General features: G+C 38.7%; 1 protein-coding gene across 1 annotated transcript in view; it reads right to left on the bottom strand.

Annotated features, from left to right (window-relative positions):
- The window catches only part of Faf1 (Fas associated factor 1), a 335,197-nt gene that overhangs the window by 21,620 nt on the left and 288,677 nt on the right, over nucleotides 1-24,900 (bottom strand). Inside the window, exons 16-18 of the mRNA XM_059254707.1 lie at nucleotides 24,648-24,728; nucleotides 22,788-22,865; nucleotides 16,225-16,440 (exon numbers count right to left, since the gene is read on the bottom strand). Of these exons, the coding sequence (XP_059110690.1) occupies nucleotides 16,225-16,440; nucleotides 22,788-22,865; nucleotides 24,648-24,728 (375 nt within the window). The remainder of the gene's footprint in view (nucleotides 1-16,224; nucleotides 16,441-22,787; nucleotides 22,866-24,647; nucleotides 24,729-24,900) is intronic.

The raw sequence follows: 24,900 nt of genomic DNA, 5'->3' as shown, positions 1-24,900 counted from the left end.
TTTGGGTACTCCTAATATATTTACGAAAATACTTCTTTAGGATAAACAACATAGGCTTTAGGAGCTGGAGTTTCAATTGTCAGTTATTATTATATGTAATATATGGAAACATTGATACAGATGAGAAGACCACATCTATCTTTCCTTGGGAGAGTGGGCAGGTGTAAGCACTGGTATAGCATTGTTAAATTACTGTTTTTAAGAAGTTATTTAAGTTCTTATTGTAAGGAGTTCTGATGTTTCTTTTCCTGTAAACATACTGAATGGAGGAAAAGAACTATTAGTCAAACAGCTAGTTGGACTATCTTTGTGCCTTGAACACTCCTCAGACACCTCGAGAACATGTGATTATCACAGCTGATTGCTCTGGCTCTTGAAGTAATACTGCAGCCAGGGATGTTAGAAACAGTTTGCAACAGTATTTTTGCTAATGGAAGTCTGAGAAGATGAGGAAAGGGGGATGCTCAAACTATAATATACTTACATGAAAACAGAGTATTACGTAAAATGAGTGTGTGTGTGCATGCATGAAGTCCATATGAATGCTAGATGACCCTGTAACAATGTCCCCTTTGGCCAGAGGAGGAGCACTTCCTACCCTGACGATCTAGCAGGACTGCTGTGACTGGTGCTAAGAGGAAAGGTTATAACTCTATGACTGGCCCCAACCTCTCTTCCTGGACTAGTCAAGCAGGCTACCTCAGGCTCATTTAGTGAACTGCTTGTGAGATTCTCCTCAGTGCAGCTTCTCTGGTGTTGCAACACCAACCCCAATAACAACAGGTTCTTCAGAGCGGTCTTTTCTTGCCAACTTTTGAGGTGCAGGCTGAGGTGGCAGAAAGAGGAAAGAAGCAGAAGAGACAGAATTGAACAGAGGATAGGCAAAAGCAGTAACAATGGGATGGCAGTGGCAGTGACTGCTGTTAGCAGTCCTAGCTGACAGTTATGGAGGGGGTCAGGCAGCCAGCTGACTTACAGCTGAAGAAGCAGGGCTGGACAGTTTGAGTGCACTCAGGGTAGTAGAAGAGGTTGGCAGAGGCAGAGAGAGGGTAAGAAAGAATGGAGATAAAATGCTGAAAGAGCCAGGGAAGAAAAACTGCAGGCCCTGTTCCAAAGGGTCTCTAAGTATTTCAAGACAAAAGTCTCATACCCTAGGCCCAGCGTTAGGACAAGGACTGGTGCTAAAGGGTAAGAAATCTTGACTTCCTAGGCCTAGCTATAGTACTGGCTACTGCCTGGAAGCTACAACACCAGCCACAACGAAGGGCTGAGGAACACTATCTTCCTTAGGTGCACACAACAGCTGTAACACTTGGAGGGCTAAGGGTCCACATCTGAGACCTCAGGAAGCCTGTACTGTTGTGGATAAGAAGTGCCTGGCCAAAGACTAGCATATCCATGCTTTCTATCTGGCTAAAGCAAAAGCACCCCCAGCCACTGGCTGACAATACCATTTAACACCTCTCAGCTCCTCCTCTCTTACTTGCAAACGGAGCTGCTATCTATGCCTTAGGGTCTGTACAAAGACTATAAGAAGAAATACATTTATGGTATTCACAGGACTGGCACAGAGGACAGAATTTAGTAAAGCTATAGAGAGCTCACCAAATTAGCTAGAAAAATGTCAAAGCCAACTTTCAAATAAGTTGTTACCTTTCTTAAAAAGCTCAGACCCACTCAGACTCTGAAACTAAGCCCCAGATGAGACCAATCCATTCCATGGAAAACCTCTCTGGTATTTGGTCACATTTCCACACAATTCCAGGTGGAGAAGAAAGAACATTCTTCCAGAAAGGAAGATAGGATTCAAGTAAGATGTTGTGGTTTCATCCTTGGCACACTGCCCCACCTAGGGGCAGGTCCAATGGTGGGCTGTGCTATTCCTCCCTAGCACAAGCTCTATAAACCTTAGCGACTCACAGTCCAGAGTCCTATCAGGTGCCAAGTCCTTTTCCTCACATTCCCTCATTTAATTCTTGCAACCACCTCATAAGTGGGAGAATCAGTTTAGAGAGCTATGTCATTGATCCAGGGCCCCTTTTTTTTTTTTTAATTTTTATTGGTCTTTTTTTCAAACAAAGTCTAATATAGTGCAAATGACAAAGTGCATGGCACCTTCATATTAAGAATGAGGAATGTGTCTAAAAACATATTTTTGAAAGGCTGGAGACAGGTCAAAGCAGCCCAGCATTATCAACTGTTGATAATGCACAGCCTCTGCTGTTAGGGTTTCCATTGCCACTTCTGATCTCATCATTACAATGTATCTGTGAAGACATGGGACACTATCTTCAGTTGAAAGATGAAGTAACTAAAACATAGATGGGAGAAATGATGTATTCAGTGTAACACAACAAGTAAGTGGAAATGCCAGCATTAGAACAAAGATTTCTTTGATGCAAGTGGAAAGGGAGACAGGAAAAGCTAAGAAGTCATGTGCCTAGATAGTCTAGGCATCAATATTTTTTCTATGTATCAATTTCTCCAATCTTCCCCTGGCCAGATAAATTTATGGCACTTCTGACTCATCTTCTGGTCTCTTTCCATGTTACTTCATCTTTCCAAGTTGTTAGTGAGAACTGAAAGACAGACCAGCATCTTCACTTTCCATTTCTAGCTTTGCTACTTTCTGGCTATGTGACCTTTATTACATGACTTCATTGTATAGTTTCAGTTTCCACACCTGTGAAATGAAGATAATATTTGCCAGGAATTACAGATTTTGGGTAGAACTTTGAAATCTGCTTCTTTGAGTGTTCTATTTCTTAATTGAAAGGAAAAGATAGTACCTATTTCATTGTGTTACAAAAATTCAATTACATATAAAGCCTACAATGTGCCTGGCAGATGATGGGAGCTCAATAAGCGGTAGACAGCACAGTTATTATTTTAGGGATATTTGTGCATTTATATAATCCATCGATTTTTTGAAAATTATTTGCTGAGAACTGGTTAGATTCCTAGTACTCTCCTAGGTTCCAGAAATACAGGAGTAAACAAAGACAGCTCTTGCTTTCAAAAAGCTTTTATCTAGTAGGAAGGAGAAATAAATAAGTATCTTTTGTAAGACAGTTAATAAGTTCAAAGGAAAAAAGAAGAACAAGGAAGAGGTATCGGAACTAACTCTAATTCTGGCAGAGCTGGCGCTTAGAGAGGATGGAAGATTTTTTTTATATGGGTTGGTTGGAGAAGGTCTCAATGAAAACGCAGCATTTGAGTAGTGCTTGGAAGGAAGTGAGGGCACCAGCAATAATTTTTTGTGAAGGTAATAAAAATTAGATTTGGTTATATATGCTGAAGGCTAAATCAACAGATTACTTATTAGAGGTTTGGAGAAATGAGTAAAAGAGAGATGGAGGATGACAGTAAGATTTTTGTTTTCAACAACAACAACAAATGAGGTTAAGGTTTACTGACACAAGGAAGTCTATGGGAGGTGTAGGCTTTGGGGAGGATAGGAACTATTAGTATAGTTTTGACCAGGTTTAATTTAAGATACTCCTTGGACATAAAGATGAATGTTTGTGTCTGGAGTTGAGAGAATTTTGGCTATATACATACAATTGGGAGTTGTAACTATATATGTCATAAAACTGGATGCTATCATAAAGATAATAAATATGTAAATTAAGGAGGAAAGTATGAGTAATTACTTTTATTACGATTACCATGATGGTCATGTCATTCCCCTATTCAACAGTTTTACAGGCTGGCGATGAAGTTCAGTAGAGGGAACTTTACTGCAAGTGTAGGGCTTCTTTTTCCAGTGATGGCATGTAAACCCCACAAATCCACATGTAAGAAAGCCAAACTACTTTGTTGTATTCCAAGTTTTATATCATCAGAGCCCCATTCTGCCTTTAGTCTTTTCTCAGAACTTTATTGTACAAACCCTACAATATAGATACTCTGGTCTACACTATCATCTAGCCGCCCCATCCTGGGATTTCCAACAGTAGCCTTTTTCCTAGTTGTCTCTGTCCCAGAGAATATTTTTATTACCAAATTACGACACAATTTTATTCATCTCAAGGTTCTAACTACTGATCTATTTATAAAGCCCTCTTGGCCAGCCAGGTCAGGAGGGTGCTTAGCCAACCTTGAATTCTGCCTCATTATATGACTACCTTTTGGACTTCTGCATAAACTGCATAGTGAGAATAATTTATGTAAGAAGCTAGCATATTCTCAAATGTAAGGATTATACCTTATCCTTTAATGCAGTTCTTAGCAAAATGAGATTTGTTTGATTAAACAGGACATAAAATATAACTAGATGTGTATTTTACCCATATCTGTCTATGAACCATGAGTAAGAATTGAAGAAATCAAAGATGATAAAATCTTTCACAATATATAACACTTATTACTATTCACACATGAAAAGTATTACCTAGATGATAACTTACCTCATAAATGTATTCTTACTTAGCGCAGAAGGCATGAGATCACAGAGATTGAGAGCACAACTCTGGTATACACACTTAGGTTTGTATCTGGTTCTGATATTTTCTATGATTATGTACGAGTTACCCTCTTTTTGCCTAAGTTTGTCCATCTCAAAGTCAGGGATTGAGAGTACAACTCTGGTATACACACTTAGGTATGTATCTGGATCTGATATTTTCTATGATTGTGGATAAGTTACCCTCTTTTTGCCTAAGTTTGCCCATCTCAAAGTCAGGATGATATAAGCATCTACTTTTGGAATAGTTTTTAAGACTAAGTGAAATAATGCACACAGACACTTAGTACAGTATTATAGGAATATAGTACTCTAGTATAGTAAGTACTACTAAAGCACTATTTAAAAAACTTATAATCATCATGATCATCATCATTTTTCATATTTGAACAGCACCTCAGTTTACAATGTACTTTTACATTCTTTACCTTACCTAAGCAATGCTGTGGTCGTGGGAGAGAAGTGAAATTTACTTCTATTTTATAGAGAAGGAACTTGAAATTTAGTGAGTTGGGTATACTCTATCCAAGACTGCACCGCTCCTAGGTGATCTGAACCCTAATTTAGTGTTGCTTCTATATACACTGTCCTCTCTAGGCCACTCCTCAGTGTTTCCAATGATAAAATAAAGGCATCCTCAAACTGTGAGTTTTCAGGCTGATTCAGTAGGTACGGCATTGCTGTCAGGGACCAGGAAAGGGCAGGTTTTGGTAAAGGGTATAGAGTTCCAGTTAGGATAAAGCTTTAGAGCTCCATCACAGGGCATGGTAAATGTAGTACTCCACTGGGAGTAAATGTATTCAGCATTTCAAAATTTCAAAAAAAAAAAAAAAAAAAAAAAAGAAAAATTTTCTCATTAAGAAAATGGTAAGTACTTGAGGTAGTGGATATGTTAACTAGTTTTATTTAATTAGTTTAACATTTTTTTCTTGCAGTGTTCAAATCCAAAGTCTTGTGTGTGCTAGGGAAGCTCTCCAGCCCTGATCTCCAATACTAGTTCTCTGATTTAACCTTTTGACAACATATACATCTATGGAAACATCATCTTGAACCCATAATGATAACTAAACTTTTAAATTATTTAATATTTTTCCTAAAATTCTAACTTATCAGTTAGAAAATAATAAATGTGTTAAATAAATTGAAAACACAAATTGCCTTTACTAGAAAAGTGTATTTTCTCCTATAATTGGAAAATACTAGACTAGAACTTCATATACAGTAAATAAAGACTATCTTATTAAGGAAATGCTATAGTTTATTTTGGCTACTAAATGTTTTTTAGTTGCTGAAAGTGATATTAAAAATGCTGCCAAGCCAGATAAGGTGGTACACGCCTTTAATCTCAGCACTCAGAAGGCAGGGGCAGGCGGATCTCTGTGAGTCTGAGATCAGCTTGGTCTGCAGGGCAAGTTCCAGGACAGTCAGGGCTACCTAGTGAGACCCTTTTTCAAAAATTACAAAGCAGCCAAATGACTCTGACTTAGGAACTCACATGTCTATCGGTGAATAATTCAGGAACATTTTTCCTTATAACAATGTTTGAAAATAAGTAGGCTTGCACATTGTTGGGGACAATATAAATTAATACAGTCTTCTGACAGCAATCTCACTAGTGGATATACAGCCAATGGAAATGAAATCAGGCTGTCACAGGAGACACTTGCACACCCATCTTCACTGCAGTACTATTTACAATAGCCAAAAAACTGAAACAACTGTTCACTAACTGGAGAGATGGCACATATTCACAGCAGAAGACTACTCAGCCATAAAAAGAAATCCTGTCATTTGTGACAATAGGAGTAGAGCTGGAGAACACTTTTTTTTTAAAGATTTATTTTTTATGTATGAGTGCTCTATCTGTATGGACAACTTTATACCAGAAGAGGGCATCAGATCCCACTAGAGATGGTTATGAGCCACCATGTGGGTGCTGGGAATTGAACTCAGGACCTCTGGAAGAGCAGCCAGTGCTCTTAACCTCTGAGCATGGAGGACACTCTTAAATGACTAAGCCAAGCACAGAAGGCCTCACTCACTCGTGTGAAATTTAAAAAAAAAAAAAATGGATCTCATAAGCTGAGCGTGGAATAATGGTTACCAGGGCCAAGAATAGTGGGGGTGGGTAAAGTTTGATCAACAAACATGAAGTTTCAGCTAGACAGAAGCAAAAGGTCTTGAGTGCTATTGTACAGTGGATGGCTATAAATAACCATAATTTCACATTTAAGACGTTACAAGAAAGGATTTTGAAAGGTTTCTCCATAGAGAAAAAAAGGTTGCAGAGACAGGCTTGCTTCATCCGAGTTAAACACACAATATATACATGTATGGAAACATCGCATTAAGCTGACAAAGAGAGGAGACAACTCCGTCAGAGTATTTCAAACTTGACAAAGACCTCAAATTCTTTTATTTAAGAAGTTGATTGTGATTTATGTGTGTGTGGTGAGAAAGTCAACAGGAAAACAGATGGCTCGAAATTGTGAAGGACTTTGTATGGCTTGTTAAGAAGCTTTAACGTTTTTCTGGAAGCCAGGGGGTCCAACTGGTGGCCCATGGGCTGCATGCAGCCGAGGAGAGCGATAAATGTAGCCCAACACAAAAATTTAAACTTAAACATTATGATACTATTATTTTTATTTTTTAAAAAATTGATTTCCTGCTTCTCAAAGATGAATATTGTAGATGACAGCGTTTTATCACAATGTGAAGCAAAATAAATGTATACTTGGACTATTTGTATATATGTATGGATGGCTTCACTATTATGGTGATGTGTGACTTCCAGGTATCATCCAATGTTTTAACTTATTACTGTGAATGACAGAAATTTATGATGATTACTTTTAAATGTCAATTTGACACAACCTAGAATCACCTGGGAGGAGAGCCTCAGTTGCGGAATTATCTAGATCTACTGGCCTGTGGGTATGTCTGTGAGGGATTGCCTTGATCATTAGCTGATATAGGAAGACCTAGCCACCATGGGTGGTATCATTCCTAGCCACCGTGGGTGGCATCATTCCCTAGGCTGGGTCCTGAACTGTATAAGAGTAAAGAAGTCTTCCTAAAACATATCAGGTAGACTGGGTGTGGTAGCACACTCCTTTAATTCTAGAACTTGGGAGGCAGAGGCAAGCAGATCTCTGAGTTTGAGGTCAGCCTGGTCTACATAGTTAGTTCCAGGACAGTCAGGGCTTTGTAAAGCAACTGTCTTAAAGAACAGAAAAACGAGCAAATAAAGCAAAAGGAGGCAGCCTGGATGCTTTCCTTTTCCTCCACATTTCAGTGTGGATATGATATGACTCAAGCTCCTGCTGCTGTGACTTCCTGATATGATGAAGTATAACCTGAAAGATTAAGCCAAACAAACCTTTCTACCCCTATGTCAGTGGTTGGTCAGTATTTTATCACAACAACAGAAAAGAAACTGGGACAGAAGCTGAAGTTATAGACTTGATCACTAAGAGTACTTCCATTCCTTGGTAGAGCTGGCAAACTCTACTTGACAATCAGCCTTCTGCTTCTTGCTGAATCAGCAGCTGAATATAGAAGGCCATAAATATTGCTTTCTAGCTTCCCACCAGTTAATTTTTTTATAATGGAAGAAAACACAGTCCCTTAACCATTATTATTTTTTAAATCTCAGCATGACTTTTGTAACATTTTAAAAGAAAAGAAAATATCCCTTTCATGTTTGCCCAACACTAAAAAGTGTAGAATAGTTTTAAATATTTGTGATAGGTGGCCTCTAAAGTTGATTTCCTAGTTCTTTTGTCCTATGATGAATATGTATTTATTTACATATGAATGACATAGTCTTTTGTAGCTCAGACTCCAAAGGTAATCTTGAACTCCTGTACCTCTTGTCTCCATCTCCTGAGTGCTGGGATTATAGGCAGGTATGCACTACAACATCCAGTGATGGTTGAACCCACAAACTGGTACATGCTAGGCAAGCACTCTACCAACGGAGCCATATTCTCAGCCATATTCTCAGTCATTAGCATGACTAATTTCAAGGTGGAATGCTATAATCTAGTAATAGTTTTCTCTAAAAGGCACCATCAATCTTAAAAAGCAATGGCAGAAAATTTGGGCTTTAGTGATAAATATATTTTTATAATTTATCATATGACTTGAGTGCTTAATTTTGTAATGTGTTGTTCTTCCCATCTATAAAATAATAGAATTGGTCTTGATATCTCTATACTCTTTTTAAAAATATCAGGTATTAAGATCCCAATGACATGTTAAGATCATTTGGATATTTTTAACAAAAATATCTACCATTAAAAAAAATATCTACCATCGTAGGGCATGGGTGGCACACACCTGTAATCCTAGCAGTAGGGAGGCTGAGGCAAGAGGATTCCTGGGTGTTCAATGTTAACATGGACTACATGGTGAGTTTGAGGCCATTCTTGTCTACTCAACGAGATCCTTTCTCAAAATGCCATCCATCCCTCCAAATCCATCCCTGTTCTGAAGAAGTCATTGCTTTTTTTTTTAAACCCTTTAAAGCTGTAAGCCCTTCATGTACATTCTACACCCACTCATCTAATCTTATCACAATCCAGAAATAGTTATAATTTTTCTTTCAAAATTCAGGAGGGCTAGCTAGGTAACTAAACTATCCAGTGTCACACAGCAGCCATGTGAGAGTGGGATTCAGATCCAAGGCTAATTACCACCAAATCTTTTACCTCTATGATATTCTGCTTCCACTCAATAACCATCTCTGTACAAGGCTTAGGTCCCATTCACCTCCTTTGTGATGTCTTCCCTTACCACTGCAGAACCTGGTTCTTCGTCACAGAGCTAAGTTTGCTAGCAGTATGGGACTGCTCCTAATAGGAAGCCCTGAGCTGCTTTTAGAAATTGGCCTAAACAAGATACATGTAGTGTTTTATCAAAATGACTCCTTGTGCACTGTTGATTTTTTTTTTTTTGATTATTTAAGAAAACTGAGATGCCAGGCGGTGGTGGCGCACGCCTTTAATCCCAGCACTTGGGAGGCAGAGCCAGGTGGATCTCTATGAGTTCGAGGCCAGCCTGGGCTACAGAGTGAGTTCCAGGAAAGGCACAAAGCTACACAGAGAAACCCTGTCTCGAAAAACAAAAAAACAAACAAACAAACAAAAACAAAAACAAAAAAAAGGAAGGAAAAAAAAAAAGAGAGAAGAAAACTGAGTCCTGTACATTCTGAGGTTTTTATCTACCATGTAACTTTCTGCATGTGCCCTTTGAAGTTTTCTAGTTATCACTTTAGTTAAATGACTATTATCCCACAGTGACCTGTGATCCTATTTTAATCAAGAGGTTTAAACCTTTGAAATTTCTGACAAACTTCCCTAAATCAAAACCTAAATGGAGTGTGAGGTCTATTATGTTAAACACAATCTTTACATGACTTAAGGGATTGTTTTGTCCACATAGAGAGTAACTTCAGCAAAATCCCTAATACAATGATTTGGTTGCATTACTGTAGGTCTCTATTTTATAGAGCCTGATACCTGACTCATTTATTCTTATAAGTCCTTTAATAAAGTCATGAATTGCCCGACAGTAGAATTATGATCTACTAGCTGAACAGGGAGGAATCTATCAGTTCTTGTTGTACATCACCTGTTGTACAGACTTAATTAAAAAAGTACTTGGTTAAAATATAAGTACACTCTTCATCCACCTCAATCTTTGATCAATAGATCAAGATTTTTACTTGGTTTGATTCATGGGGCCCTTTGGTAAGGCGCATATTAAAAATTTTTGACATAATTCTCCATATCGTCATAATAGGAGTCTCCCCGGTATACTGTATTCTCTCTAAAGTTTTAAATGTCTGCTTGTAGTCATCCACCTAACACCACATGGTCTATCTTGGAATGAGATGACAAAAATTCACAGAAATGTGTGATGAGGAGGATACCATAATTTCGGAGCAACATGTTGACAAGAGAAATCCCAAACGATCGTAGCTGAGAGTAGTGCTAATGTTCTAAGCTATTTAGTCATACTCTAACATAGGAAAGGGCATACCAAAAGATGGTTAACTGTTAAAACAAAATTGTTAAACCAAAGTTACCACAGACCATTGCTTTGGACTAAGCTCCTGCAGGGTATAACAAACTGAATTGGAATCACTCATGCTCCATGACCCATAATCAAACTAAACCTTTAAGGAGACAAATAGATCACTAAATAGATGCTTTCCCTGAATTCCAATCTAACAGAGTTAAGATAAGGGATGTGCTTTCTGCTTTAACCCTGATTAAAAAAAGTAATGTAGTCAAAGCAGTTTCCCCATCCTCCCTCCTGAGTATCCTATTTCCTCATTCCCAATTTGTGAAACCCACAGTTCTGTTACTGCTCAATGGAAGTCACATTCTGTTTTCAAGAATGGAGGCTGCCTTGATTTTTGAGTCACAAACAAAAGCTATTTATATTTATAAGTAAGTCTGTTGTAATTCTGACTTTTGAGAAAGCAAGTGGTGGGCAGTGGTGGTGCACGCCTTTAATCCCAGCACTTGGGAGGCAGAGGCAGGTGGATCTCTGTGAGTTCGAGGCTAGCCTGATCTACAGAGTGAGTTCTTGGACAGCCAGAACTTTGTTCTTTCTCTTTATTACAAAGAGAAATCCTGTCTCAAAACAAGAACAACAAAGAGGGAGAGGGAGGGGGAGAGGGGGAGGGGGAGGGGGAGGAAGAGGGAGGAGAGTGCGCAAGTGGGACACAGGTGCTGGAGCTTGCTTGCCATTCCCCGCTGTCTTTTCTTAGAACCTTCTTCTAGTCACTGTAAAAATAGAAACTAACCTACTATTTGTAGGTAGAATTCCTCTGAATGATGTGATTAAGAGCTGACAGCAGAGTCAAGAGACGTGGGATAAAGTAAGAAGAAAGAATAGAAAGAAAGGAAGGAGATGCTGAATGTCAACTAGGAACTGAAAGGTGAGAATGGGAAAGGAAAAAAGGAAGAAATAGGAAGAGCATAAGGAAGGGGCCCAGAAAAGGAGGTTGGGTGTTACTGATAACCTTATACCAAGTAACACGAGTGGCAATTTTCTAGTAAAGACCTGTGTCCGGGCCATCACAGTCCAGAAGGGAACTAAGGTCAGTGTCATTACTCGTCTGTTAGGACTCTTTCACAGGACAATGCCCAGGTAGGGACCGTGAAGTCTATGGCACGAATGTAGGTAAGAGGTAGAACATACTGACTCAAGCTCTGGAAGGAACTACTATTCTTTTTCCTGGTGACTTTCACTAACAAAATGCAAACAAAACCCACTCTAAAACCATTCTGCCAATCAGCTTTTTTCTAGGGAAGGCCTGGTGCCTGCTGCTACTTTGGTTATCCCACAGTGCTCAGTTCAGAGAAGTATAATAGCCAGCAGACACTCAGCAAATAGTTGGACAGCTGGGAAATCTTAATATGAAGTAATGTTTTCATTGTGGGGGGAGACAGGGGCACAGAAGAGCATTTAATAGATCCTCTGGTGAGAAACCAGCCTTTGCTTTGTGGAAAAACGGCTCAAGACACAATAAGACTCCTATAGTTAAGTCTCATATTATTTGTTATTAAAGAGGCAAGGACTTAAGATGTGCTTTTTAACAGTCTTTAGTTTGGCTGTAATTTAAGATGACTTTTACAAATTAGATCCTAATCCTTGCAGACACAGATGGCTATTACAGAGCAGCTTTGTAAAAACACTAGTCATTGACTTGAAAGAGCATTCAGAGAGGGATGAAGTGCCATTAACTCTCAGCTCATATATGACTCTAGGAGGCCTAGAGTCCTGGGCTTTCTGGATTTAGGATTGGAATCTGGGTGGGCCTAGGGCATCTGTTCTGAATTGGAATAGCCTTGCTTGCTCACTAAGGAACAAGATTTAGGAGAGTCTGAGGTTATCGCATTTGACAACAGTTACTGAAAGTTCACATATGAGGCACTGTGACAAGCAGAGAGGGATGTGGATGTGATGTGGACGGTTTCTATACGTCATTATCAAACAACAGGGCAAATCCGAATGAGGAAAGCATGCATAAGCTGAGATGGCACACAGCTTGGGAGAAAAGGGAGGGCTCAGCAGAGAGTGGTGTTTGGGCTCAGCATTAAAACATGAAACGGCGAGGGAGGGTGGATACTGACGAGATGTTAAGAGAGTATATAAAGCATAGCGGCACAAGAGTGTCTGTGCCTTTAGTGAATAGTGAGCAATGTCCTACTGATGGAAATAAGGTTGGAAATATAGCAAGGGACTAGACTGTTAAGAGTTTTCAACTTCCACAAGGGGCCCATACTATACTAGGGTAGCAGAAACTACTAGAGAATCTTAATCAAGAAAGGAAATGGTCAGCAGGGCTTTGGAAAAATTACTCAGTGGCAGCTAACTTCAGGTTGACGATCTCCAGGTCAATATTATCCCTGAGAAACTGGGCCAAACTTGGTAAAATTGGTCTTGTAATGGGGAGAGGAGCTGAAGCAGAATTAGGTTTAAAAGAGATACTGAAAAAAGAGAATGGTTCAATAGCCTTCTATAACAATGGAAAACAAAGGTTGTGTGATATAGGTAGGTTAGGAGTAAATTTTCTGTAAGACTAAGTGGTGGGCTCTCCATTTAAGGCTGGTCCACACTAACAAAGCTTATACTTTCAGTACTCAAAGCCTTGGCCAGGAAGCTCAAGGCATATAGGCAGCAGGCCCATGAACCCCCTGCTTCTTTTTAACAGTAATATTTAAGTCAACATTTACTGATAAAGAGAAATTCTAGCATCTTTAAAAAAAATTCCCTCAGAGGCTGGAGAGATGGTTCAGCAGTTAAGGGTACTAGCTGCTCTTCCAAAGGACCAGGGTTCAATATAGTGGCTCACCAATTCAATGCCCATTTCAATGCCTTCAGCAGGCACTGCATGCATGAGGTACAGACATACATTCAGGCAAAATACCCATACTTATAAACTAACAAAAATAAATAAATCTCAAATCCTGTCAAAATTAACTTTAAAAATTAATTTCAGTTAGGTGTAGTGGTGCACACCTTTAATCCTAGCACTTGAGCGGCAGAAGCAGGTGAGATCTCTGTGAGTTCGAGCCAGCCTGGCATATAGGATGAGTTCCAGGAGAGCTAGAGTTACACAGTGAGATCTTGTCTTAAAAACAAACAAGATTAATTTCAAAGAAAATAGAAGTGTATTTTAAAGTCTAGGAAGGTCCCTGTACTGGTCCTCCAGTCTTTGCATCTTACTGAAGAGACCCAGGAGTATGACTTAGAGGATTGGGAAAGAGTAATTTCTATTCCAAGTTCTGCAATTTCTCAGAATTGAGGAGTTTACCACAGAATATAAAGTATGATTGCTAGCATGATCTTGAAGTGTTTGACAATGGTATAAACATATGCAGGCATGTTTGTGTCACTCATAAATGAAGAAGAAGAGTTGGAGCAGTAGATGGGGCCAGTGAGAGAAGGATGGACTAATGACTACCACTTAGGGTTGGTTCACTCTAATTTCCTGAGCTCAGACGTAAGAGGCAGGATCTTCATCTTATCCAGAGAGGACTTATGGCTTGGTAGTAGGCTAAAAATACATCATTGGTTTCTGACTCAATCCTGCAAAACTGACTATCAATGTGAGGGACTTGGATAAGTCCTCACCGAACTCTTAGTTTTTGGTTTTTCGAGACAGGGTTTCTCTGTGTAGTTTTGGTGTCTGTTCTGGATCTCGCTCTGTAGACCAGGCTGGCCTCGAATTCACAGAGATCTGCCTGGTTCTGCTTCCCTAGTGCTGGGATTAAAGGCATGTGCCACTGCCACCGCTGCCTGGCCCTCACCTAACTCTTGAATTCTGGTATGTTAGATAAAGCCAGAATGGAATAAAAAAAAATTAAGATTTACTATGTATCTTAGAGCTGAGCTAGTCTGACTGTCCTTCCTTCCTTCCCTTCCTCGCTCCTTCCTTCCTTCCTTTTCTCAAGAAAGGGTTTCTCTGTGTAGCCCTGGCTATCCTGGAACTCACTCTGTAGACCAGGCTGGCCTTGAACTTACAGAGATCTGCCTGCCTCTGCCTCCCAAGTGCTGTCGCTCAGCAGTTCTTGCTATTTCTAAAGATAGGAAAAATCAATACTTCAGTCATGAGATATTCCTTCCTGGAAAATGCTTTCTTACATGAGGCCAAATCTGCCTCCTTTTTAAACAATCTTGTAAAGCCAGGTAGTGGTGGCACACACCTTTAATCCTAGCACTTGGGAGGCAGAGGCAGGGGAATCTCTGAGTTCGAGGTCAGTCTGGTCTATAAAATGAGTTCCAGGACAGTCAGGGCTACACAAAGAAACCCTGTCTCAAAAAACCAAACCAAAGTAATAATAACAATAAAAGCTTTTCGACTAATTCTTTGAGAATTTCACATGATGTATTTTGATCATACTCACCCTCCCCCAACTACTCCTAGATCCTTTTCCCCTTTCCCTAGCTGTCTAACTTGGTGTGTTTCCCTCACTGCCGCCTTTAAAGTCATCAAGTCCAATTTGGGCTACTCTATTCTCTTGGTTGTGTGGCCCATAGATTTCTGCCTTCATCAGAGAAGCTTCCTTTTGTAGTAGATGGTGATTAACACAGACACCCACAAGTGGTCAAGGTGCAGAAAATGAGCCTGCAGAATGCTTCCTCTTTCAACTGGTCTGTGCATGGAGTCTCACAAAAAAGTCAGGACCTTTTTTTTTTTCATGGCAAGCCTCAAGAAGCCGAAGATAGTCTCACTGTCTCCCAAGAGCTTTCCTTCTCCAGACAACATCTCCAGTCCCCTCTTTCCTATTAGCCCTGGGCTCTAGACAGGCTCTTTCTTCTTCAGACTTCCTATTTGAGCAAGAAGCTTAAGAATGCTCTCAAGTTTAGTTTCTTTTAGTGTAGAGTTGAAGAGGATCATTCAGTTAGCCTCCAGTTGGGCTTACACCTCTAAAAATGCAGCTATCTTTTCTGTTGGCATCCACAATACATTGCTAGTGTATATTTATCTTAATTCAGTCACAACTGCTAAAGGTATGCACCTCTATATATTTCCATTAAACCTGGTAACTTTACTTTATCCATAGTTTTAGTATTTTCAGGTTGTTTTGATATTATTTTTCATAATTCAGAAATCTAATATTCATTTATATTACTAATAAGTATGGTATATAGGAAAGGATTAAATACAGAGCCTGTCAGTTCCCTCCATAGAGATGATAAACAATATCTTCTGTACACACCCATTTAATCATCAGTGAATCTAACTAACTGTATATTTCTACTTTGCCCCAGAATAGTATATTATTAAATATCTTGCTATAATACAGACATACTATGACTATAGACCACTATCCTCAAGACTAGTTAGACTATCAAATCACAGAGTAATCTTTGCTTAACATAATGCATTCTCAGTGAACCTGTACTTGTGCTGAATCTGTTCTAATAATGAAGTTATTACGTACAATTCATAGTTATACCCTGACATATACAAAGATGAGACCTTAGGAAAGCCTGTTAGGATAGGTATACACCTAGAAAGTGACAGAAGAAGTATCTAGTACCTAATTTTTTACATAGGCCTCTGAACACATCTGCTGGCCTGGAAACCCAACCTCCAAAGTCTGAGGAGGTTAGTGTACAGAATCAAGGACTTCTGGCATTTTACAGTAGCCCGTATCATTTCACTTTTCATGGCCTCCTTTTTCTGGCCCCCATGAGCTGAAAGCACTCTTTGACATGGGAAGGGAACTTACATCTCTCCTAGGAAAGGTGCTCAGTAACTTGAATTCATCCCATGGAAATCCTTTGGAAGCCACGAAATCAAAGACAATCTGGAGCTTACTGCTGGCCAGGAAACGCCGCTCCAGGAACTCCCCACTGGGGGTTCGGATCCTCAATTTGCTAACAGGCTCAGCATTTTCTTCCTTTGGCTCTGGAGGCAGGGCTTGTTCTAAGGAGAGTCGGATGGCCTGAGTAGATTAAAAATTGAGTATTAAAACAGGGCATAGATGGAATTATAGAGAATGGGTGAGGGAGAAAGTAGAAAAAAATAAAAACTGAAAACTAATCACGACACATGAGTTATCAATTAATTAAAACATTTCAACTTTTTAACAACAAGATTTATTTATTTTGTATATTATGTATGTATGTTTATGTATGTATGTGTGGGTGCCTGAGTGCCACCGTATGTATGTGGATGCCAGATGACAACGTGCAGGAATTGGTTCTCTCCCTCCAGCATGTGGGTTCTAGGAGATTGAACTCAGGTCATCAAGCTTGGTGGCACGTGACTTTATCTGCTGAGTCATCTCACCTGCCTCCATTTAAATAGTTTTTAAGTGTATACTCCAGTGGCATTAAGTACATTCACAATCTTGTGTAGCTATTACTATTTCCAAGACCTTCTCCTCACCCTAGATAACTGCTATTAATTTTATGCATGTCTTTAGAAAAGCATGTATTTTAAATTTTTTATAATATGTGAACTGGTGTTATATTAAGCTTTATATTTTTATTTAGCAATGTATGTGGAACTGCTTAAATTTTTTTTATTAAAGTAGCATACATAAGTAAAAGTGCCTAAATATTGTGTGCAACTTGGTAAATTTTCAGAACATTGACATAGCTATAAAACTTGCACCTGATCAAGATCTCAGAATCACGTGCTTTTTCTAGGGGCTCCCTGTCTTCAAAGTCTATCACTATCTGACTTTGAAGAGCCAGTTTTAAAAACCATTAATCTGAGCAAATGAGATGGCTCAGTAGGTAAAGGCACTTGCTGCTCAAGCTTGGTGATCTGAATTCAATCCCTGGAACCTAAATGGTAGAAGAAGAGCACTGACTTTTATAAGTTGTCCTCTGACTTCTACATGTACCATCTAACAAAATAAATACATTAAAAAAGCCTTAACATCATTAGGAATATAGGCGTCCTGCTATGACAGACTGAGAATGAAATATTGTTTATTAGGTAAGTAACAGACTTTCTGACCATATATATAAGAGAAAAGGTCAGGGCCAAGTGTATAGCTTAGTGGTAGAGCACTTGCCTACCATGCACGCAGCCTGAGTTTGACTCCCAAAGTCACAACATCTTCCTTACAAAGTCCTTGTATAAAACACAGTCGTATTTAAAAAATACTTAGTGCTGATACCTGGTCAGCACTTAGTTGGTGGGGCTAGTGCCTCATGTTGAATATAACACTGTGAACAACTGAGGACAGTTGCTACTATTGTTGGTACAATTATTCCTTTTACATACTTCAAATTGGAACTTAATTCAGTGTTTCCTGGTTTTCTCCTGCTTTCTCTTTAATCCACCTGCCTGCTTGCTTTCTATTTTGACATTTTCCTGTGCAGTAACAGATGCTACATAATTGTCTGAACTCAGTGATTACACTAGAGGAGAATAAACAACAGTAGCCCATTAGTCTATTCATTGTGCAGACCATATCTGCTCCTCAATGTAAGCAGTCTCCATGGCTTTCCTGCAGAATGAAAGCAAACCTCAGCTATCCCATACTAGTGGACCAATGTGGAAAGCAATGAAGAAATAATAGGTTAGTCCACTACTGCCTTGCTTCTGAATAACCAACTGTTTCACTGGCAAAAAGAACAAAAATACAGCAGTAGCCCAGTCTCAAATATACTAAATGCAAAGGATTTGTGTAAGCAAACACTGTTTTAAAACAATGACACAAAGGACACCTAAACTCAAACAGTCACTGTAAACAGCACGGTTAAACTTTATTTGGTTTACTCAATAAAGGATTTTTTATTTGCATTATTTTAGGTTTGTGATAAAATGAGGCTGGTGTAAGAAATATGAACTGTTCTTAAGAACAGTTAAAAATATCTTCTTACTTAAAGCATTCACAACTGAACAATGAGAAATGGGAGACATTTTATGAAGTGAAATTAGGAACTGAAAACAGATACTCAGAAAAGACTGCTTCTATACTGTTTCATGGGTAGTAGTGCATGCCTTTGATCCCAGCACTCGGGAGGCAGAGGCAAGTAGATCTCTGTGAGATCAAGGCCAGCCTGGTCTACAGAGTGAGTCCAGGACAGCCAGGGCTATACAGAGAAATCCTGTCTCGAAAACCCAAAAATATTAAAAAAAGGAAACAAAATATATTCTTTTACCAAACCTTTATAATCATACTCAAAGATTGGCTTAATACATTTGCATACACATGTATAAAAATATGGGTTCATTATATTCTAGGCTTTTATTAGTAAAGTAAGTAGAAAATAACAATTTACAATGTTAAACCGTCTAAAGCTAACATTAATTCCATGAATTCTTGCTGAGTATTTTCCTGAGTTAGGCACTGTTTTAGACGACAGGAAAAGAACAAAGAAAAAAAGCACAAAAAATTTCTGCTTAAATTGAGCTTAATCTTTCAGTAGGGTGAAGACAAACACCAAGGCAACAAAATATATAGGAAAATGTGTACCCATTAATTACATAATACATTAATTACATATAGAGTGGAGAATGCTAGAGGAATGGAGGAAGACCACAATTTCCAACACTGTAAGCCACATTAAGAAAAGGCCTAGCAAGAGTGGAAGCCACATGAACATTTGGGTCCCAAAGCATTACAGGCAGGAGCCACAGCGAACACCAAGGCTCTCGGACTGGTATGCTGAAGACCAGCACAACAGCCATGTGACAGGAGCAGAGGGAGGAAGAGTAGAGAGGAAACAAAGAGGGTATTCAGAAAATATTCAGCTTGAGAAAGCCATTTAATGATTTTACTCCTCCTTTAAGATATAATGTACAGACGATAAGCCTGCTGTGCATGTGTATGTATGTGTGCACAGGTGTGATATTGAGTATCTAACCCAGGGCTTTGTACTTGTGAGGCAAAGACCCTGGCACTGATCCATATCCCCAATGCACAGAATTCTTAATTTTAGTGAAATCTTTTTTTTTCCCCCACTCAGTGAAGAGTTTTATTTGGTGGGGTGGGAGAGGGGGTTGAGAGAGAGAGAAGGAAGGGGGGTGGGCGAAGGGTGCACACCTCATGGGAAGAAAGCAGAAGAGTGAAGAGTTTTCTTTAGTGATTAAAATAAAAGAAGTTTATGCTTTATGTCTATGTTTAAGTATAAGCATATGAGTTCAGTTGCCCACAGAAGCCAGAAGTGCATCAGATCCTCTGTAAGCCAGACTTACAGGTAGATGAGAACTGCCTACCATGGGACCTGGGAACTGAACTAGGTCCTCTGAACAACAGACTGTGCTCTTAACCACTAAGTCATCTCTCTAGCCCTGAGACTTGTTATTTTATGGATCATGACTTTGATGTCATATCTAAGGAACCTTTGCCTAATCTAAGGTCACGAAGACTTTTCTCCTGTGTTTTTTCCCTAGAACTTTCACGATGATAAAGTCTCAAATTCCGATAGTGTGTCCTCCAATTGTGTTCTTTTTCATCATTGTTTTGACCACTCCAGTTCTATTTCTTCTTCAAACACATTTTTAGAAACAGTTTGTCAGCTTCTAGGTGAAATTCTACAGAGATACAATTGAGATCAATGTAAGATGTTAGCTCTGATTTGGAGGTGTGAAGTTAATATAAGAAGCATGACACAACAATTGTTGTTTTAAAGGATGCATTAAGACTGTGAAAGGGAAAAATAGAAACATGGACTCAAGTTAGGTAGTTAGGCGGCCTTTGGGTAAGTTTGGTAGTAGCAGAGTTAATGGAGAAATATTTGAGTTTTGCAAATATTTTTAAAGTAGGTCAAAACATATAATCGTTAAATATGGATGTGAAAGACAGAAGTCAAGCATGATACCAAGGTTTGTGCTCAAACTACTAAAAGATTTTCCACTTACTAAGCAAGGCAGGAAAGGTACAGAAGGCAGATTTGGGTAGAAAAGATGAGATCAAGTTTAAGATTTTAGACAAACGAAGTTTATGATAAATGATGCAAATTATTAGAAGAAAGTATATATGCTATCATATCAATACAGAACATGTAGTAAATTTTTGTGTACTTAAATTTTTTAAAAATAAATTTTATTTTATATGAGTGTTATGCCTCCATGTATGTCTGTGTACCACATGTGTGCCTGATGTCTGCAGAAGCCGGAAGAGGACATTAGATTTCCTAGGACTAGACTTAAAGACTGTTATGAGCCACTGTGTGGGTGCTGGGAATTGAACCTAGGCCCTCTGGTGGAGCAGCCAGTGCTCTTAACCATTGAGTCATCTCTCCAGCCCCAATCTTTACTCTTGATATTTGAGCAAGCTAGTATGGTTGTAGATACCCTGTAAGAAAGAGGGAGGGTATGGTGGCTCATACCTGTAATCTCAGTAATTAAAAGGCAGAGCTATGTAGTATGATCCTGTCTCAAAAACAAATAAAAAACAAAACAAAAATGGGGTGAGGGAGGAGATGGAAGGAGGGAGGGAAAGAGAAAGTTCATGTGGGAAAGAGGTTGTAAAAGAGCAGGAATCTTAAGTTTTTAAACTGTATTTCTTTAAAAATTTTAAAACTACATTTACTTTTTACATTAATTAACTGTGTGTGTGTGTGTGTGTGTGTGTGTGTGTGAGTGTGTGTGTGTGTGTGTGTGTGTGTGTGTGTGTGTGTGTGTGACATGTGTGGAGGTCAGAGGACAACTTGTGGGAGCCAGTTCTCTACTTCTACCATGTAGGATCCAAGGATCAAATTTAAGTAGTCAGACTTGGTGGCAGGAATCTTTACTTGATGAGTCATCTCAGTATTAGTATTCCTTGAACTAGCTTAAAAGGATAGTGGATAATTCTCTGTATCTAAAGTCTACAAATTTCTACATATATGACTACTATAGATACATAAATGATACATGGTCTTGGACTAGAATAGGGTATGTAGAGGGGCATGAGTTTTATAGTCATAAGGATCTTAGGTGAGAATCTCAGCTGTTTCTAGTTCTACACATGACTCACTGAGCTTTATTTTTCTTACTTGTGAAGAGAAGTCTCTAATTTTGCGCCTTGTTCTCATGATTATTGAATAAGAATATTCAAAGCAGCTAGCAGAGCTGTTAAAGTACAGATGCAGTACAATGAGAATCAGTGTTTGTATATGCAGCAGATACTTGGAAAGTATCAGAACACGGACAGATGCATCTTAGACATCATTCAAGACCTGGCTCAAATATTACTTCTTCATATATTTTCTGATTATCAAAGCTATGAAAGATTTTTTCCTCTGTCCCTTACTCCCAAAATATTTTGCTTTTACTTATCCTATGCCACTTAGTACATTCTTTTCCCTGTTGATTTCCTCTTATTTGCAGACATATTATATATTCCTAAGATTTAATTGGTTGTTGTAGGCAGAAAGCATTTTATTATTATTTGTTTCCCTTGCTGTGTTCCATGTAATTCTTGTTGTTGTTATTATTGTTATTTTTAAATTTGGGGGCAGAGTAGCTAGCTCAAAAAGAAAAAAAGATAAAAGAAAACAAACAAGAAAAGATAAGTAAATAAAAGTAGATAGGTTGTCTGCTGTCCACTAATAATGTGTACACATACATAGAGTAAAACAGGGGTGAAATAAGTGGATAAATCAAACTATGGTATCTTTTACCAAGAATGATAAGTAATAAAATTTGTCAGTTAGACCTCTAGGTTTTTCATAACTTGTCAGATAGCTTCTTTTTAATAAGTGAATCGCATTATTGACCTCATGCCTAGAAAGGTATTCTAAATGCCCCTGCAGCAGAAGAATCCCTCAATACCGCTCCCCTTATTCCTACTGTACTTAGGCATGCATCTCTCACAGTGTTTACTATTCTACCACCATAATTCTACATTTTAAAGACTGTGAAGCACGGCAAGGCAGATCCCACATGTGTATCACTATCTACTAAGACTGTGAAGTACATAGTATAAAAAACACAGTGAATGAGTATAAATTTCCTCTATTTGATATAGACATAACCTCAAACGGAAAATAGCAGCTGAACAAATCTAGAGACTCAAGGCAAGACATTGTAGAAGTAGCACTGCAATTTTTTGATGGGTAAAGTCTGGGGAAGGGAAAACACTTCTCAGAGTAAGAAAATCTAAGAATGATGGCAAGTCAACAAATGGGAATAGAAACGAAGAGAAAAGAACACCATGAATAGAACTCTACCTGATCAAGTTTTTTCTAACAGTTCCATATACTAGACCTGGAATAATTCTTTTAAAGGCAGGCTAGGTCTTTTATACAAAACCAACCCAGGAAAAGCACAAATGTGTTTTAAAAAATACTAATAACCTCACTATCAAATACAACAGAATATCTTTCTGAAATTACAACCTACCTCTCGTTCCTCTTCTTGCTCTTTGCGAATCTGCTCCAAACGAAACTGTTCTGCCATCTCTCTCTCATGAGCTTCTCTCTGTTGATGTAATGGAGAAGGACAAATATTAATAAACATTTATATAAAAAATAATAAAACACAGGAATCAAGCTTATATAGGATTGTGATAAATGTTTAATAGTGTTGAATTCCGCTATGAGGATTTTTTTTTAAATTGTGTTACATGAAGTGATTGGGTGGAAATCTACTTTTCTACTTTGGGAGAAAAAGGGGAAAAAAAGAACCAGTTATATCCAAAGGGCTTATTCAATATAATCTACACGGGCACTGTGATAATAGCAATGTTTCTTTCTGGAATAAGAATGGAAATGGAAAACTACAATAAGTAGTTTTCTGATATGCTGGATTCTTGGTCAAACAATATTGTTAGCTCTGTGTAAGGAGGTATTTAAGCACCTTCAGAGGCTAGGGAGATATATATATATATATATATATATATATATATATATATATATATATATATAGAGAGAGAGAGAGAGAGAGAGAGAGAGAGAGAGAGAGAGAGAGAGAGCGCGCGCGCGAGAGCGCTAAGTTGGCAGCATGCTTGCCTAGTACACATGAAGCTCTGGTTTGATCCCCAGCACCACAACGCATGAACTGAGCATAGTGTCACATGTGTGAATCCCAGCACTCTGGAGGCGGAAGCAGGAGGATCAGAAGTTTAGGGTTATTCTTGGCTATATTGAGTAAAGGTCAGCCCAGGATTCATAGTCTGTTTCTAAAACCAAAGCAAAGCAAAGCAAACCAAACCAAAATACCACCACCACCAACCCCCACTCAACAAAAACCACCCCTAGGACATTTCTCTTGTCCCTAAATTTTGATCCTTTCTTCTTGTGCTCTTGTACTAACCTCAAGTTTTAGTCACAACAGTGTGTCGTTACGCCTCCATGTGTTCTGGAGGCTAGCTTGCTCTACTACCCCTTCCTCTGCATAGTCCATGTAGATCACCTATATGAAAGCATTCCCAGCACATTCCCATTTCAAAACAGCTGAAAGATTTTTTCCCCCACTGAAACTCCAGTTCACGAACATTCACAAATTCAGTGCTTCTCTGATGCCTTGTGGGCCACTTGCCTAAGGGAAATGCAGTCTGTGGTCTTGACTTAAGCCATTCTACCAAACTGTAAGTCGTTTGAAGGCACCAACAAGGCTTATTCATTTTTTGCTTCTTCAATACCCAGTATAGCAGCATGTGCTTAAGAAGCATTGACTAGGTCACTGTTTCTAAACCTAAAAGCACAGTACTCACCAAAAGGACTTAAATGAACATCTGGGCAGGTGAGTGACTCAGCAAGAAAGGGTGCCTGTGGCCATATGTGATACCCTGAGTTAGATTATTAGGACCTGCATGGTGGAAGGAGAGAACTGACTCCTTCAAGGCATCCTCTGAGACACACACACACACACACACACACACACACACACACCCCGGCACAAAAACACAGTAATAAGTAAATGTTAAAACCCTATTGGGTTCTACCATACACTAATTATAATACAGATACCAGGCTAATTTTCTTATCATTTTTATTATTCTGACACAACTTATTTTGTCAAAATAAACAATAATATGAGAATTATGGGTAGAACTATTTTCTGTTAACTGAACCTAGCTTTTTCTAAAGAATATTTAACATTTTTTAGGGCACCAAGTGATAGATAGATAGACAGACAGACAGACAGACAGACAGATAGATAGATAGATAAGATAAATAGATAGATAGAGATGGCATTCAGACAACCAAAAACCATTTAGGATTCAGTTCTATATTCCAGAAGACACTTGACCAAACCTACCTTTGCCCTGTCGGCTTCAAGGGAAAGACGATAGGCTTCATCTTGCTCTCTCTTCACATTTTCTCTGGCTTCACGTTCATCCTTAAATGAAAGATTCAGGTAAAGTTTCATCTTTTTTTTTTTTTAAGAGAAAAAAAGTAAAGTGTCCTGTTTTGTTTCTAAATGAACAATTAAAAAAAGGAACTTTTAAAGTGTACAGAATAAGCAAACAAGCAAGATGAGCAACCTGATACATAGCAAGAATGAGAATATC

Source organism: Peromyscus eremicus, chromosome 2 (genome assembly GCF_949786415.1).
Source record: "Peromyscus eremicus chromosome 2, PerEre_H2_v1, whole genome shotgun sequence".
Lineage (NCBI taxonomy): Eukaryota > Metazoa > Chordata > Mammalia > Rodentia > Cricetidae > Peromyscus > Peromyscus eremicus.
Note: the sequence above shows the minus strand (reverse complement) of the source record. Positions and strands in the feature narration are given on the sequence as shown.